The following is a 13,658-nucleotide window of genomic DNA, read 5'->3' on the forward strand; positions in this document are numbered from 1 at the left end:
ATATAGAAATAAAATTTTGACAAAATTTTCGAAAAAGTAAAATTTTGACAAAGATTTCTATAGAAATAAAATTTTGACAAAATTTTCTATAGAAGTAAAATTTTGACAAAATTTTCTATAGTAATAAAATTTTGACAAAATTTTCTATAAAAATAAAATTTTGACAAAATTTTCTATAGAAATAAAATTTTTAGAAAAATTTTATAGAAATAAAATTTTGACAAAATTTTCTATAGAAATAAAATTTTGACAAAATTTTCTATAGAAATTAAATTTTGACACAATTTTCGAAAAAGTAAAATTTTGACAAAGATTTCTATAGAAATAAAATTTTGACAAAATTTTCTATAGAAGTAAAATTTTGACAAAATTTTCTATAGAAATAAAATTTTGACAAAATTTTCTATAGAAATAAAATTTTGACAAAATTTTCTATAGAAATAAAATTTTGACAAAATTTGCTATAGAAATAAAATTTTGACAAAATTTGCTATAGAAATAAAATTTTGACAAAATTTTCTATAGAAATAAAATTTTGACAAAATTTTCCATAGAAATAAAATTTTGACAAAATTTTCTATAGAAATAAAATTTTGACAAAATTTTCTATAGGATTAAAATTTTGACGTAATTTTCTATAAGAATAAAATTTTTTACAAAGTTTTATATAGAAATAAAATTTTGACAAAATTTTCTATAAAAATAAAATTTGGACAAAATTGTCTATAAAAATAAAATTTTTAGAAAAATTTTATAGAAATAAAATGTTGACAAAATTTTCTATAGAAATAAAATTTTGACAAAATTTTCTATAGGATTAAAATTTTGACGTAATTTTCTATAGGAATAAAATTTTTTACAAAATTTTATATAGAAATAAAAGTTTGACAAAATTTTCTATAAAAATAAAATTTGGACAAAATTGTCTATAAAAATAAAATTTTTAGAAAAATTTTATAGAAATTTTATAGAAATAAATGTTGACAAAAATTTCTATAGAAATAAAATTTTGACACAATTTTCGAAAGAAGTACAATTTTGACAAAATTTTCTATAGAAATAAAATTTTGACAATATTTTCTATAGAAGTAAAATTTTGACAAAATTTTCTATAGAAATAAAATTTTGACAATATTTTCTATAGAAATAAAATTTTGACACAATTTTCGAAAGAAATACAATTTTGACAGAATTTTCTATAGAAATAACATTTTAACAAAATTTTCTATAGAAATAAAATTTTTACAAAATTTTCTATAGAAATGAAATTTTGACAACATTTTCCATAGAAATAAAATTTTGACAACATTTTCTATAGAAATAAAATTTTGACAAATTTTCTAGACAAGTGAAATTTTGACAAATTTTCTAGACAAGTGAAATTTTGACAAAATTTTCTATAGAAATACAATTTTGACAAAATTTTCTAAAGAAATAACATTTTGACAAAATTTTCTATAGAAATAAAAATTTTCACAAAATTTTCTATATAAATAAAATTTTAATAAAATGTTCTATAGAAGTAAAATTTTGACCAAAAATTTTTAAAATAACTAAAAAAATATGATCGACAACTTTAAAGAAAGATTTATTTAAATTTAGTAGATTTGTGGTAAAATTTTCTCCAAATTTTGATAGATTAAATTTAGATTTTGACACGACTGGCAGCCGTGGTATGAGCCCGTAAATAAACAGAAGTCGACTGTTCGACACCTGAAGAAGTGGTTGGTTCAAGTGCATGTAAAAATGTATACATTTTAATGATATATTTGTGTCGGTTCTCTAATCCCGAAATATTAAAGGCAACCCTCGTAGATCTAAATAAACCAAACAATCATTTCAAGTAAACCGTTAATTTCAATCCTTGATATTAACAGGTTTACTTAATACAAAATTTTTCGTTGCATATTTTCATATTTTAGTGGCACAAAAGTGTCAATGCTTAAAAATGTGCAAAATTTTCCACTAAAATGGTAGAGCGGTAACACTGGTATATTTTTACCAACCAACCTATAACTCAAACTGAAATTCCAATAAATTTTTGAATAGCAATAACGTTCAATCAATCGATCGATTTGTATAACAATTTGATGAATTAAAACTTCCATTTCATAAATTGCCTTCGATTTGTAATCGTTTTTGTCGCAGTTGAAAAATTTTTCTACAGAAATAAAATGTTGACAAAATTTTCTATAGAAATACAATTTTGACAAAATTTTCTATAGAAATAAAATGTTTAAAATATTTTTATAGAAATAAAATTTTGATAAAATATTCTATAGAAATAAAATTTTGACAAAATTTATATTGAAATAAAATGTTGACAAAATTTATATTGAAATAAAATGTTGACAAAATTTTCTACAGAAATAAAATTTGGACAAAATTTTCTATAGAAATAAAATTTTGACAAAATTTTCTATAGAAATAAAATTTTGACAAAATTTTCTATAGAAATAAAATTTTGATGAAACGTTCAAAAGAAATAAAATTTTGATAAAATGCTCTCTAGAAATAAAAATTCGACAAATTTTTCTATAGAAATAAAATTTCGACAAAATTTTGTATAGAAATAACATTTTGGCAAAATTTTCTATAATAAAATTTTGACAAAATTTTATATAGAAATAAAATTTTGGCAAAATTTTTTTCAGAAATAAATTTTGACAAAATATTCTATAGAAATAAAATTTAAAAAAAAAATCTATAGAAATAAAATGCTCTATAGAAACAAAAATGTGACAAAATTTTCTATATAGGTAACATTTTCACAAAATTTTCTATAGAAATAAAATTTTGAGAAAATTTTCTATAGAAATAAAATTTTGACAAAATTTTCTGTAGAAATAAAAATTTGATAAAATTTTCTTTAGAAATAAAGTTTGGACAAAATTTTCTATAGAAATAAAATTTTCAGAAAAATTTTTATAGATATAAAATCTTGACAAAATGTTCTATAGAAATAAAATTTTGATGAAAGTTTCTGTAGAAATAAAATTTTGACCAAAAACTATTTAAAATAACTAAAAAATATGATCGAAAACTTTAAAAAAAAATTTTTTTGATAGATTATTTTTGACACGACTGGCAACCGTGATATGAGACCGAAAATAAACAAAAGTCTACTGTTCGACACCTGTATACATTTTAATGGAGAATATTTTGATATATTTGTGTCGGTTCTCTAATCCCGAAATATTAAAGGCAACCCTCGTAGATCTAAATAAACCAAACAATCATTTCAAGTAAACCGTTAATTTCAATCCTTGATATTAACAGGTTTACTTAATACAAAATTTTTCGTTGCATATTTTCATATTTTAGTGGCACAAAAATATCAATGCTTAAAAATGTGCAAAATTTTCCACTAAAGTGGTAGAGCGGTAACACTGGTATATTTTTTTACCATCCAACCTATAACTCAAAATGAAATTCCAATAGATTTTTGAATAACAATAACGTTCAATCAATCGATCGATTTGTATAACAATTTGATGAATTAAAACTCCCATTTCATAAATTGCCTTCGATTTGTAATCGTTTTTGTCGCAGTCCCATAAATGTAATCATCATAGCAAATAATTAAATTTCATCGAATGTTCACATTTCAAACCATTTTTTTATGTACACTTTATGACCATTGTTAAATGACTTCGTTCCCGTGTAGGTGGGTGGTTGGGATGAGGGCTGGATACCGTTTGTAGCAGAAATGTTCCAACTGTGAAATAATTTAAATGCTAGACATGACCGTTTGAAGCCATGAAAGACAAGACATGAGACATAACATAACAATGGTAATAAACCACTCAATATGAGACGATAACGAGACAACGATGATAATGATGATTCAAGAAAAAAAAAGCTCCTACACAGCTTTTCCTCCATAAGTGGATGGACTAAATAAATGGATGAATGATGAGCCATTATGGGGGTAAACAAATAAATTATTAAACGTTTAACTCCTCTGGACACGTACATTGGTGCCGCCACCGTCAACGCTAGTCCAACATAAGACGAGTGTCACATGTGTGCTTGTATGTTTGTGATTGAAAATAAAACGCACTTGTTTTAAAATTTTTTCAAAATATTTCCATACGAATATTTATTTTGGTAGTTTTGTAGGGTTTCGCATTTTTTCTGGTCTTTGTTTTTTTTTGTTTGTTTATAATAATCATTATTTTCAATAATATTTCTATGATCTATACAAAGTACTTATGCTTTTTAATTTTTGCAAAATAAATAATAAATCATTCTAATAGTTATAGTAAGCAGTATACGTTTTCTTTTGTTTTTACTTATATGTATTTTTATTATGTATAATTTTTATATATTAATAATTTTGATTTATTTTTGTTATCATTTGCTTTAGTGTTGAGAAAATTTTTGCATCAAAACTTTTCTGAAAAAAAAAAATATCGTATACATTTATTTATTTGGATTCCTATTTAGGATTGGCAAAATATTTCTTTCTTATATTTGAAATAAAAATTAAAATTTGTAAATTTCTTAAATTAAACGTTTGTATATAATTTTATTTATAATTTTAAATTTAATGTTTTTTTTTGACATTTTCTAAATAATAATTTTTGGATTTCATTTACAAGGAAATTTGTTTAGGTAAAACTTATAAATACATTTTCAAACGAGAGCTTCGAACATTTGTTAAGAAAATACAGTGTTGTTATAAAACAGGAGCTTTACATAAAAAAATTAAATAAAATGTAACGAACTCCATGTGAGGTTTTGGCTGAAAATAAGAAAAATGGTTTCAAAAATTTGTTTGTACAACCAGATAAGGAATATGATCACCCCAAACCTATTTCAATGGCATAATGTTAATTTTTCACGGAGAACATGGAACATTTTTGTCTCAAAGAAAAATTTTTTTCTTATCCAACATAATAAAAATGAGAGAAATAATTTCTGAGAAATTACTAGTTAACCTAATGGATAGAAGGTATAGTATTTTTATCATTCCGTTGTATATATTAATAATAAAGGGGACATTGTACGGCCGTCTATAGCAATTACACTGCAGCCATATTTTTTCAATTAAAATTTAAAATTCAATTAAAAATATTAATTGATTAAATTATTTTTTTTTTTTTCATATTAGTATGCCTATTAAATCGAATTTTGAATTTGTATTAACAAAGAAATTAATTTTTCAGCCAAAATAAAAATTAATTGAATTTGAATCAATTACATTTTTAATTGGATCAATTAATTTTTTTATTGGTCAGGCATATTTAAATTCACCCAAAATTTTACTATTTATCCGCCTCCACACCATGTTTTATATAATGTCCCCATAAAGACAAAACTCACAATTTGGTTTCACTAAAATATTGAACAAATCGGAATTTATCTGATATCGAAATTTAACTATATCCAAATACATATGGATATAATTCCCATATTGCAAATTTTGCTTCATATACATCGAGAAGTCGCTACATTTGTCGATTGTTAGAAGTACCTCATACGAGAGTAATTGCCTAGTGCAAGACTTGGTGTTTCCTGGTAAAAATCCACGACTTAGTATTGGCATATCGCCAATAGAAGATAAAATATAAAATATTCTGAGGCAGTAAGCAAAAAGTTTGGGTGGATTTTATCGGATTAGCCACGTTTGCCATCAAGACTCATGACCATCGCGCCAATAAATTCTCGTTAATGTTGAAATTTCAGAACGGACTCTTCTCGATCAACGACTACAGGCAAAAACTAATTTAACGAATTTCAACGCTAGTTTGATGAGCTACGAAGGATACGGATTCAAAAATTCGCGATCTTGTAAACAGCAGTCGATGGGAAGAATTCAAGGATCTTCAACGAAATTAATTGATGACTGCCGCATTTCTTCACTTCGATCAACATAAGAGGTTTTCATCGCAAGAATTTTTTTATAAGCGAAAAAGCGTGATAATATCGGATTTGAAAGCAATTTAATTTAAACTTCTTATTAAGTATGTGTTTTTGGATTATTTTAGAAAAATTTTAGTAGCAAATGTGCTCCGAAGAAGGTTCCATCGGCCTTCCACCATGGCCACCGTTTTATGCGATTTACCAGCAAAAACAACACATTTGTAATACACAAAGAAAAAATACTTTCAACCCCTGAACGAAATTTTAGACAAACGATATTCGCTTTAAATACCCTGCAAAAAAATGTGGAAGTTCTTCTAAAGGCACAACTTTAAAAGCACTTCCAGAAATGTTCTCCCAAAGAAGTTCTTTGTTTTAACTGCACAGGAAGTTCATTTGAGTCAATTTTTTAAAACTCGCTTTTTTCATATTTTTAATGGGAAATTTAAATTTTTTTATTTCAAATTGATTAAAAACAGACCAAGGATTTATAAAATGATACAAAGTACTTAAAATTTAAAATGTTAAATCCATTCTCGAAAACTTGCGAGTTTTTAAAAATACTTGATGTCAACATTTCAGACAAACGTTAGAATGCATTAAAAATCATAAAAAATTAAAATTTAAAATTCGCATAACACCTTAAGAAGTGATGCCAATTCAGTGCAACGGCTGTTGAAATGGTGGACATCCGTCCTATGACAAGCCCATGTTAAATTCATCGCTTCTGCGCCAATTTTGCACCACTTCATGATCCAAAAAGAACATTTTCACTACTTTTTTGGCGACGCTTTTTTTGCTGGGTATATCTTTAATTTCCCTTCGAATTTATAACAAGCATATCGATGAATTTCTTAAATCTATTTTATTTACTTTAAAAAAATCTGTTATTTTAAAAATAAAAGGAAATTTAATTTGTTTAAAATGTTGTTACTGAGAAAAGAAAACTGGTCATTCAGTGTACAGACAGAGTTGTATTCTATTGAACTATTAAGCTGATATGATGTTGATTTATAAAAACGCTAAATTTTTCAAACAAAAAATGACTATTCCACCATGAAATAGAGTTCACACACACAGAGTTTTCTTTTATGGGGAACACAATTTATGAAAAGCAAACTTTTCTATTAACGCAAAAAATTTTTTTTAAATCACTTTTCATAAATGTATGTTTATTGGCTATTATGGAAAATATTTTTTAAGAAAGGGTAATTTTGTTTGTCTAAAATTTCTTTTCGGAGAAAAGTATTTTTGCTTTGGCCGCATACCAAATTCAAGTGGTACAGCGTCATAAATAATCACAGCAGTAAATATTTATTACTATTTGAGCATTTCATACATTAATAATGCAAGATTTCAATTGTTTTCTGTGATTGTTTTTAAACAGCTGATGACCCTGTTTTCTTTTAGTCCGTCTTAGGGTATCCAGTACTAAAAAAAAAAAAACAGCCCTAATTTTCATTTCTCTTAAATTTTGTCTGGGAGTAACGAATTATTCTTTTTCGTGTATTTTTATTCGATTTATAATATGGGTATTTTTACGATTTATATCCGTGTGGTTTACTTTTTAAGCAGCCAAACCATGTATTGAAGTGAGACGAATTTAATAGACGGAAATTAAATTAAATTTGCTTCAGTTCACTTCAATTTAACTTTAGTTTATTTTTAATAAAATATATAAAACTAATTTAAGTTAACCGTTTGTAATGTGAATTTTGCATGAATATCTCAAAGTCTGTATTTTCCCAACAAACGCAACTCTGCTCTCTCGTAAAAGAAATGCTCTCAAGTTGACAATCAAAGAGTTCACAATGGCTCTTCATGTCAACTTAACGGTTCACTGGTTTCTAAAATGTCTTTATAACTTAAATGGCTACTACATCAGACAGTTGTGTGTATTTCTAAAACAAAAAAGAAACTAAAATTTTAACCCATACTACATACAATAAAAAACGTGTACTGTATAAAATACAATACAATTATATAAATCAACTAAATACTACATAAAGTTTAAGTTATAAATTAAATAAGCTTACAGAGATATTTTATGTTTTTTTGCTTTTGTTGTTTTGTTATTTGGGTGATTTGTTTTAACTATTTTACAATTAAACATTACTAACATGTGTTATTAATCTTTGTATATTTATTTGTGGTGGTTGTCAGGTTTTATGTCTTTAAGTTCAGTCCCCTTCTCCCACCCATAAGCAACCATGCAACCACATACACAGACACACTCACTGCAAACAATTGCTGGTCGCTTACAGCTCCTCTAAACATCGCACATTGGTCAGCATGATACGTGTTAAGCGCCAAACTTGTTTGGCGGCATTTTCCAAAGCACCCGGCGATTTACCTTTGAACAAATCCATGTTGGGCAAAAAATAGTGGGGACAACGCCGGCATTGTAGACACGAAATCAATTGCAAAAAGATGCCATTGATGCGATCGGCAATGCAATTCTCTTCCCATTCCATTTCACGTGGATGTTTCTCACACTCATACAACAGTAGAGTCTTCAGGTGATATGAGGTGACAGGATTGCCGGGTAAATCCAAATGACGATCACGCAGGGTTTTCAAAATACTTAAGCATCGTCGTCGACTGGCACCTGAAATTATAATGGAGAGGTAATTTCAATTAATATTTATAGCAATAAATTGGACACATTCAAATAAATGAAATGTAAATAAAACCCATATTCATATAAACAAATATTGCACATAAGCCAGTAGAGAATGAAACCTCCTATCCCCACTTCCCTCTGTGATGTGGTTTGATTTTTATTGAAATTATACCCTTACTCACTTAGCTAAATAAAACAAAAACAAATCAAACATTGCTCACTACAAAATTCTGTTACTCTCCCTCTCTACACCATACCATTCTCATTGTATAGAATTCTATTTTTAATCACTAATATGAGAACCCAATCGTTGTTTTTTTTCTGGTTTGTGTGTTGTATTCTTGTGGTGGATTTATATACAGCATTTGGTTAACGGTATTTTAAGAGACTCCGTGGCGCAACGGTAGCGCGTCTGACTCCAGATCAGAAGGTTGCGTGTTCAAATCACGTCGGGGTCAAAATTGATTTTTTTAATATATATATTTTTTTGTTTTTAATTTTTAGCAATATTTTTTTTTACCTAACAAAAATCTCAATTTGGTATATTATAGATTTTTTATTGTATAAAAAAAAAAGAAAATCTTTTATCTGAAAAAAAAAAATAAAATTATATTGAAATTATGTAATTTAATTCTTTGTATTCTCATAAAAAAAATTAACAAATACTAAAGAAAAAAATACATTTTCGCCACAATGTCTCTGTAGTTCATTTTCATTATTTTTGGATGGAAATTTCAGTACTATAGTTATTTTTTCAATATGGGAACAATGTTAAAAATTAAATGCAGTTTGAATAATTTAGAATTCATATTTTAAATGGATTCATTTTGTTTCTTTCGACAATAATCATTGACACGACAATAATAATCTTTGATATGGAAATATTTTCAAATAAGATTAAGGTTATAATAGGAAAATTAATAGGAACACAGAAATTTCCAATTAAAAATTTGATTGATGTTCAAATCGTACGCAATTAAACAAATAATTAATACTATTAACTTTATAATCAAATTAAAAATAAAGTGAATTAAGAAAATGATTGCGATAATTAATATTTTTAATTAAAATATTAATTATCCCAATTAACATTTTCATTAAATAAAAAAAAATATTTCCAAAAACAAAATAAAATATTTCCAATAAAAAAAAAATACTCCCAATATTTCCAATATTTCCTTTTATAATGTATAGATAAATATAGATTAAAACATATTGTTAATATCTCTGATGAAAAATTTTATTTGTAGCAATATCTAAAAGATAAAATCTCATTGAAGCATTGTAATTATATTGAGAAATAAAGACGAATTCAAAAAATTGAAAAAAAATTCCAAAAAAAAAAACAGTTTTCATCGGAAAACTCAGAAGAAAGTAAAATTACAAAAAAATTATTGAAACTAAATGAAAAATAATTATAACTAAATAAGAAACAATTGAGTGTCTCGTTTAAAATATCAACTAAATTTTTACTTGAATTAATTGAAAGTGCCGGAAGAAATCCATTAATTTTTTAATCAAGTTTATTATTTTTTAGCAATTTCAATTGATTTCGTGATTGAATCAGAAAAACAAAAAATGTTGTGAAAGTACAAACTGTTATGAGAAAACTATTTAATCTAAAAGTAAAATAATTACAAATAAATAAATTATAATACAATCAATTATTGATTGCTTCAATTAAAACAAATTGAATTAGTTGTTAATTAATAATTAATTAATTGGAATTATCGAAGATATTAAATAATGTTTAATCGATTAAAGCAACTTCAATTACAAACTTAATGGGATCAATTAATTTCGTGATTGAGTGAGAAACAAATTTGTTCTATGTATATTTGAATTTTTTATGTTTAATTCAAAAATTCAATATTATTTCTTTAAATCAAACTTATTTTCAATAAGAAGTTAGCCCAAAATGAATCATCTCCCCCCGCCAGATCTATACTAAAAGCAATGGAAATTCGAGTTAGCCGTCGACGATACATATGTCGGACTTGTGAGAATTGATATATGACACAAAAAAAAAAAAATTCTGATTCAATCATGAAATTAATTGATCCAATTAATTTTTTAATTGAAATGTCTTCAATCACAGAAATGATAGTATCAATTAAAAAATTAATTGACAGTCAATTAAAAAATTAATTGATACTATTAATTTGTGTGATTGATTTTTAACTCAATTAAAACATTTGTTGAATCAATTAATTTTAATTGAATATTTTTTAAAACGTAATTAAGATTTTAATTGGAAAAATTTTTAGTGAATTTTTTTTTCTGTGTGGCCCCGACGCCCCTTGGAAGAGCAAAATTCACCAGATTTGACCTTCGGAGCCCCTTGGAAGAGCAAAATTCACCCGATCCGGTTGAAATTTGGTACGTGGTGTTCGCATATGGTCTCTAACAACCATGAAAAAATTGATCCATAAAAATTGGTCTTAATTATATATAACCCCCATTTAAACCGATCCTTAGATTTGACTTCCGGAGCTCTTGTAGGAGCAAAATTCATCCGATCCGGTTGAAATTAGGTACGTGGTGAAATTTGGTACATTGGGCTAGTACTTGGCCGTTAACAACCATGCCAAAATTGGTCCGTATCGGTCTATAGTTATATATAGCCGATCCACAAAAATAATCTACCAAAATTTTATTTCTATAGAAAATTTTGTCAAAATTTTATTACTATAGAAAATGTTGTCAGAATTGTATTTTATAAAAAATTTTGTCAACATTTTATTTCAGTAGAAAATTTTGTCAAAATTTTATTACTATACAAAATTTTGTCAAGATTTTATTTCTATAGAAAAATTTGTCAAAATTTTATTGCTATAGAAAGTTTTGTCAAAATTTTATTTCTATTAAAAATTTTGTCAAACTGAATTATATACGTATTTAGCCGACCTTTTTATACCCTGCACCACACTGTGGAACAGGATATTATAAGTTAGTGCATATGTTTGCAACACCCAGAAGGAGACGAGATAAACATATGGTGTCTTTGGTAAAAATGCTCAGGGTGGGCTCCTGAGTCGATATAGCCATGTCCGTCTGTCCGTGAACACATTTTTGTAATCAAAGTCTAGGTCGCAGTTTTAGTCCAATCGACTTCAAATTTGGCGCAAGTATGTGTTTTGGCTCAGAATAGATCCCTATTGATTTTGGAAGAAATCGGTTCAGATTTAGATATAGCTCCCATATATATATTTCGCCCGATATGGACTTATATGGCCCCAGAAGCCAAAGTTTTGCCCTAATTTGCTTAAAATTTTGCACAAGAAGAACAATTAGTACTATAGTCATGCTAACCATTGCACCACGGAGCCCGCCTTGCATACACAAGGTCGTGGGTTCGATTCTTGCTTCGACCGAACCCCAAAAAGTTTTTCTGCGGTGGGATAATCCACCGCAGAAAAACTTTTTGGTAGTAATGCTGGTGACATTTCTGAGGGTTTCAAAAGCTTCTCTAGGTGGTTTCAATGCAATGTGGAACGCCGTTCGGACTCGGCTATAAAAAGGAGGTCCCTTGTCATTGAGCTTAACGTGGAATCGGGCAGCACTCAGTGATAAGAGAGAAGTTCACCACTGTGCTATCACAATGGACTGTATAGTATAAGTGAGCCTGATGCATCGGGCTGCCACCTAACCAAAGCTAACCTAAGATTGCCAAATTTTATTGAAATCGGTTCAGATTTAGATATAGCTCCCATATATATCTTTCGCCCGATATGCACTAATACGCTCCCAGAAGCCAGAGTTTTACCGCAATTTGGTTGAAATTTTGCACAGGGAGTAGAATTAGCATTGTAGCTATGCGTGCCCAATTTGGTTGAAATCGGTTCAGATTTAGATATAGCTCCCATATATATGTTTTTCTGATTTCGACAAAAATGGTCAACAAATGGTAACATTTTCCCTTTTAAAATCGCCTCTGCTTAGTCGAAAACTTGTAAAAAGGACTGTAATTTTCCTTATCATCAAATACATATATATCGAGCGATAATCATAAAAAAACTTTTGCAAAGTTTCTTTAAAATTACTTTAAATGTTTCCCATATATTTTTTTACTAACATTGTGTTCCACCCTAGTGCATTAGCCGACTTAAATTTTGAGTCTATAGATTTTGTAGAAGTCTATCAAATTCTGTCCAGATCGAGTGATATTTAAATGTATGTATTTGGGACAAACCTTTATATATAGCCCCCAACATATTTGATGGATGTGATATGGTATCGAAATGGTATGGTGATATGGTATGGTCGGCCCCGCCCGACTTTAGACTTTCCTTACTTGTTTTTGTTTAATATATACCCCGTATGGACTAACTTACAATTGAGAAGACGATGTTAAGAAGTTTTAAGATATTTTGCCATCAGCAAGTGTTGCCGCAACCCAATTACTTCGATTGTGGATGACAGTCTTTGGTACAAGTTTCTATGCAATCCATGGTGGAGAGCACATAAGATTCGGCCTGGCCGAATTTACGGCCGTATATACTTGTTTATATTAGATTTCACCACAACTACGAATTATGTAAGGAATAAGGGAATCAGTGGAAATTTTAATTTCTTATTGCAATCTCTCCCAACACCATATATTTAAAACATTTTTTAAGATAAGATTTCCTTTTGCAGTGTTAGTGGGATTTACCCCCAAAAATTGCATGAATAAAATCATCACATGATAGGCGAGGGTATTTTTTTTGTTTGCACATAAAATTTATTGCAGTCTATGGAACACTGTGCGTCACACTCTATATTCTAGAGTCTAGAATCTATCATAGCCAACATGTATATAGTGGTCAGCCATATTTAGTCACACGGCTTTATTTCTGGTAGATCCCCAATATAGAAGAAATACAGCAAAAGTGAACTGTTTAGACTGTAGATCGTTGTATCAACTTGCAAATGATTTCATTTATCAGTGATTACTTTTGAAAGAAAATTGAAAGCAACCCCTCGAAAATATGAAAATGGAATGGTCATTAAGGGGAGATGGGAAAGTTTTAGCTAAAAATATTGATATTGATAATATTTATAACTCAAGTATGAGGTTAAAAATAGCAGTATTACCCTTCTAAATCAGGGCAATTTGCAGAAAACAAAACAAAATATTCACGTATGTCAGATTAAAAATACTTTGGGGTCTAGCATTAAATTGGAC

At 27.5% G+C, this 13,658-nt stretch overlaps 1 protein-coding gene and 1 non-coding gene across 2 annotated transcripts in view; one reads left to right on the top strand and one right to left on the bottom strand.

Moving 5' to 3' along the window:
• Nucleotides 1-4,069: 4,069 nt before the first annotated feature.
• The window catches only part of mab-21 (nucleotidyltransferase mab-21), a 30,085-nt gene continuing 20,496 nt past the window's right edge, over nt 4,070-13,658 (bottom strand). Inside the window, exon 2 of the mRNA XM_075302734.1 lies at nt 4,070-8,476. Within this exon, the coding sequence (XP_075158849.1) occupies nt 8,127-8,476 (350 nt within the window). The 3' untranslated portion in view covers nt 4,070-8,126. The remainder of the gene's footprint in view (nt 8,477-13,658) is intronic.
• TRNAW-CCA (transfer RNA tryptophan (anticodon CCA)) lies at nt 8,878-8,949 on the top strand. The gene has a single exon. It is a non-coding gene; the product is annotated as a tRNA-Trp (tRNA).

Source organism: Haematobia irritans, chromosome 3, assembly GCF_050003625.1.
Source record: "Haematobia irritans isolate KBUSLIRL chromosome 3, ASM5000362v1, whole genome shotgun sequence".
NCBI classification, from domain to species: domain Eukaryota; kingdom Metazoa; phylum Arthropoda; class Insecta; order Diptera; family Muscidae; genus Haematobia; species Haematobia irritans.